This window comes from Microtus ochrogaster, chromosome 1 (assembly GCF_000317375.1).
Source record: "Microtus ochrogaster isolate Prairie Vole_2 chromosome 1, MicOch1.0, whole genome shotgun sequence".
In the NCBI taxonomy this organism is placed as follows: Eukaryota; Metazoa; Chordata; class Mammalia; order Rodentia; family Cricetidae; genus Microtus; species Microtus ochrogaster.
In genome coordinates, this window is record NC_022009.1 from 18,864,920 (window position 1) to 18,869,230 (window position 4,311).

General features: G+C 53.1%; 1 protein-coding gene across 3 annotated transcripts in view; it reads left to right on the forward strand.

The window, feature by feature from the left end:
• The first annotated feature begins 3,547 nt into the window (after window positions 1–3,547).
• Window positions 3,548–4,311, forward strand: part of Smoc1 (SPARC related modular calcium binding 1) — a 156,921-nt gene continuing 156,157 nt past the window's right edge. For all 3 annotated transcript variants that reach the window (XM_026780667.1, XM_026780672.1, XM_005343288.3), the window contains exon 1: window positions 3,548–3,875. In XM_026780667.1, coding sequence (XP_026636468.1) covers window positions 3,780–3,875 — 96 coding nt within the window. In that variant the 5' untranslated portion in view covers window positions 3,548–3,779. The remainder of the gene's footprint in view (window positions 3,876–4,311) is intronic.

Sequence of the window (4,311 nt, forward strand, 5' to 3'; positions counted from 1 at the left end):
TATCCTGTTCGCTGGAAAACAGATATGATAGCAAGGACTTGAGCAGCCATCTTGGGCCACCAGACGGAATCTGTTTATTATGATAGACTGTCAATAGGAATCTAGATTAGAGGCAGATAAGTTTCTAAATTTTTTTTTTGTTCTATTTAAGCAAGAGCCTTGGTAAGGTTAAGCTCTGTGGATGAGCCTCATGTGCAAAGTTAGAGCAATGAATAACCTTAACCGAATTGTAGGCTTAAGCTTGGTATCCCAAACTCCTGACTGAGCTCGGAAGTGCTTTTGCAAGAGTCCTCACCTTCAACACCTCATCTCGGGGCTGCTGCAACAGCAAAGCAAACATAGAGCTGACATCATCGACACGGTACCAGCACTTTGTTCCCGATCCCCTTCAGGGTTAACCGCTTTCAGGGGTCCTTCCTGCCGGTTAGATATACAGCACCTTGCTCTTTGAGTTCCCATACAATGCAATCTTTACTCTTAGATATGGTCTCCAGGTACCTATCTGTTCCCTGCGTTAAACTGTAGGACAATGTGTGTGTGTGTGCCCAAAGATCCCATTTAACAAAGAACATTGTGTTCGCTAGAATGAGCAGAATGTCGCTTTTCTGAACAGGACAAGAAGGGCAGACATTTCAAGCTGCTGTTCCCCACCAGTGCTACAGACCTGAGTCCCCCAAGACCTAAGTTATGATATAAATAATTATTTTCTTCCATTAAAATATCCTTTTGAAAAGAGAAGTCGCAGAGGGCAGAGTGTGACTAAAACTGGACAGGGCAGTTGCCAGGCCAGCTAGATTTATTCTGGGGTCATAAACCTGGCCTCCAGGGCAAGACAGCGTGTCAATTTTACTTTTTTTTTTTTTGCTTGGATCACAAGATTGAGCCTGGTTGGCAGGGAGATGCTGTTTAGGACTAGGGGTTCTCTTGGATTTTGGAGTTTCTCTGGGCTTTGGGAGAAAATGTGTCACAAGAATGGCAACCGGAGTCATGACAGGCCCTGCATGCCGACCAGCAGGAAAGAAAATACTCACTAAGCAAAGTAACTGGAAAGCGGTTGCTTGTATTTTAAATTAAGCTACATGGTTGAAGGCCAGCAAGATGTCGACTTTTGGACCAGTGACTGTTTGGAAATGAGTTTTCTGGCTGGAAAGCAGCATTTGGGGTTGGGGATGGAAAGCTCTACTGCAATGCTTCCCCCTGGGGGCTGCATGCTGCCAGATACCAGGGGCCATCTGAACATGCTCGCTGTCTCCAACGGCTTTCTCAATAATTCCAACACCAGCAGGCAGTGGGTCGGCTCCATGACTGTGTGTGCCCAAGTGGCAGAGTCAGGAGAAACCTACAGCTTGCTGCGCCCCCTGTGGGTAAACACTGAAGGTGCACGGAAACTGCCCAGGGTGCTACCGGCACACTCGGGGCTGGACAAGTGTGGCAATCCAGCTGGTTAAATCCCCAGTATTCTGTACCATAAGGACTGTTCCAGGACGGCCCGACCTTTGCTGCTTAATGTCTTTTCTCCTGGTGCTTGGCAAAGCTGAGTCTCCATAGAAGTTCCCAGTGACACAGTAACAGGAGACTCCATGCGACAGAGACAGGATAGGACTCCAAGAGCCTAGCCTAGAAATTTGGTTCTGTCATCTACTAACCAGATCAGGCCACAGACAAGTCAGTCTCATGCCTTGCCCGCTGATTTGCCTGTAAAGTAGGAATATTTGCTCTATGTACTGTGAAGTCCTGGGCTGTTTTCTCCATATGTCATTATAAGGGATGTACTCATTCCATCTCCTTTAGTCTTGCCAATGAGACACACCTGGCGTGGATGTCATTTTAACTCCCGTTTTACAGAGGGGGAAACAAACCTCAGATGATTCCTGTTCAAGGTTTGACCACTAGATGGCAGACCTGGGAATCCCATTCCCCCCCTCCCCCCCACCCCGTGTTGATGGTGGGATCTTGCTTTAGTGTCTGATCAAGGCGCTGGCTTCAGCCCTGAAAAATGACACTTCTTTTTAGATATGTTCTTTATTTTTGTTTGGAGTACCCTTTTTTCTTGCCTGGGCATTTCTGTCTGAGGCCGATGGGGGAGGTGCAAAGTCCTTTGAGCTTTGAGCAAAGTGGTGCACTCCGGTTTGTTGTTCAGGAAGACTGGCTGTATGTAGGGTGAGTGTTGTGTGCAGCCAGATGGTGTGGTGTGGTGTGGTGGTGGTGGTGGTGTGGTGTGGTGTGGTGTGGTGTGGTGTGGTGTGGTGTGGTGTGGTGTGGTGTGGTGTGGTGTGTGTGTGTGTGTGTGTGTGTGTGTGCGCGCGCGCGCGCCCTTTGGAAAGCTTGCTCATATAATGGAGAAGAGAAACTGGAAGGGAGCAGAGCTAGTCTTTGTCAGGACCTCTCAGGGCAGTCAGAGAGCTGTGAACCTGTGCTTTATTGTACTCTAGTAGAAGAAATGGATCTCTCCCCACCATGGGAGGGGCCCAGACCGGTGGAAACCAATCTCCAAGAGCTGGGTTCCACACTTGGAGATAATCATGGGTCTCTTGTGGGGCAGGCAGCAGACACCTTGTAGCGTCGAGGAGCTGACATGTCCAGGTTGGTCTCTGGGACCATTGCGGGCAGACCTCCAGCTCCTGGAGGGTTTGCCTAGGGCCAAGTTCCCCTCTCCAAGACTGGGCTCCCAGGAAAGATTGCTCCTTCCTTGGAGGTGTCTAGGATTTTTGCTCTCACAGACCCTTTTCCGTTCATGTCTTGTCCTGCTCCCCATATGAAGCTAGGGTTCCTCCGACCCGTTTCTTCAGTGTTGCTAGGCCACAGAGACTCTGCTCCTGGGGACTTTCAGTTCAGATTGGTAAGGCAGGGTGCCGGGATTCTGATCCCAGGTCATGTGGACCACAGGGCCACAGGTATGCCTTAACAGAACCTCAGGAAGCCTTCACAGCCTCGGCTGCTTCATTTTGCCTCAGTGAGACTTCTCTCAGGCAGCCTCTGTGGAACTCGTATGTCACCCACAAGGAGATTTTTTTTTTTTTTAAAGTGAACACCCTATTCTTTCTAACAAAGGTCACAGCTCATCCTGTGGGCGGCAACTGGTGGCTTTCCAGGTTGTGCCCGCCGGGAAACATTTCTCAAGGTCTTTGTGTCATTTGGAAAACGGAGCTATTTTTCCCTGCCTTCTTCACGGAGCTGTTGAGACAACTCCAGCCTACAAGCCGAAAACCGATAAGTGCTCAAGGTTTTCTTATTAACCAGGTGACCAATCTGGAGGGGCTGAGGTTGCTGGAGGGCTCGGAGGTTCCCAGAGTGGACTTGCCAGGAGAAAGTTACTCTGCATCCCAGCCTCTGCTGGAGTTCCATCAGACCGGGAAACCAGTGTGCCTCCTAGGTGGGGGGCTGACCACGAACCGCCCCTCTTGTCTCTCCCATTGGCTTCCACCTGCCGTAGGGTCGACTGCTACAGGCCTCGCGACCCGTCAGTCAGCCCCGCCGGGCCCCGCCCTCCCCTCCCGGGGTTTAAAACGGGAATTCCCATGGCCCGGGCTCAGGCATCCAACCTGCTGTCGCCCCGGCCAGGCCGAGCGCAGCAGGCGCCACGCGCAGAGCACACGCTCGCGCTCCAGCTCTCCAACTCCGCCGTTCATGACCGTGACCCCCGGCCGCAGGCTCCGCCAGCCCCTGCTGCAGGCTCTCTTGCCGTACCCCGCCGCCGCCAGGGCCCCCCCTCGCCCCAAGTGCTTTGAAGCCTGCCCGCACCCCCTGCCCGCTAGCGGCTGCCTGGCTCAGCTGGCACCATGCTGTCCGTGCGCGTCCGCCTGCTCACGCCCCACTTGCTGCTCGTGTTGGTGCAGCTGTCCCCGGCCAGCGGCCACCGCACCACCGGCCCCAGGGTAAGTGCGTCTGCCGGCAATGCGCCCACCTGCGCGGGGAGAGAGGTCTTTTGGCCTCTCATCGACAGGAGGGGGAAGGGAGGTGACAGACCTTGTCCCCGACTCTACTGTCTAGTCCCTTGCGGGCCTCTTGGAAAAGTTGCTGAAGTAAAATTTCATTGCCCCTCCCCGCCCCCCGCCTTTTCTTGCAGTACTGACTCCCACGACCTGTCACCGGTGGGTTTTCTTTCCCGAACTTCTCCCGAGTCTTTTCCTTCAAGATCCCGCCCCAACACCAGGCGCCTCCTAGGTCGGTGGGAGCTCGGCCTTGGCTGGAGCAGAGCTTCCCTATGGTGTCGCTGCACTGGTCCCCGCGCTGGCGTTCTTGGCAGGCGGAGGGTGTGTGTGTGTGTGTGTGTGTGTGTGTGTGTGTGTGTGTGTGTGTGTGTGTGTGATA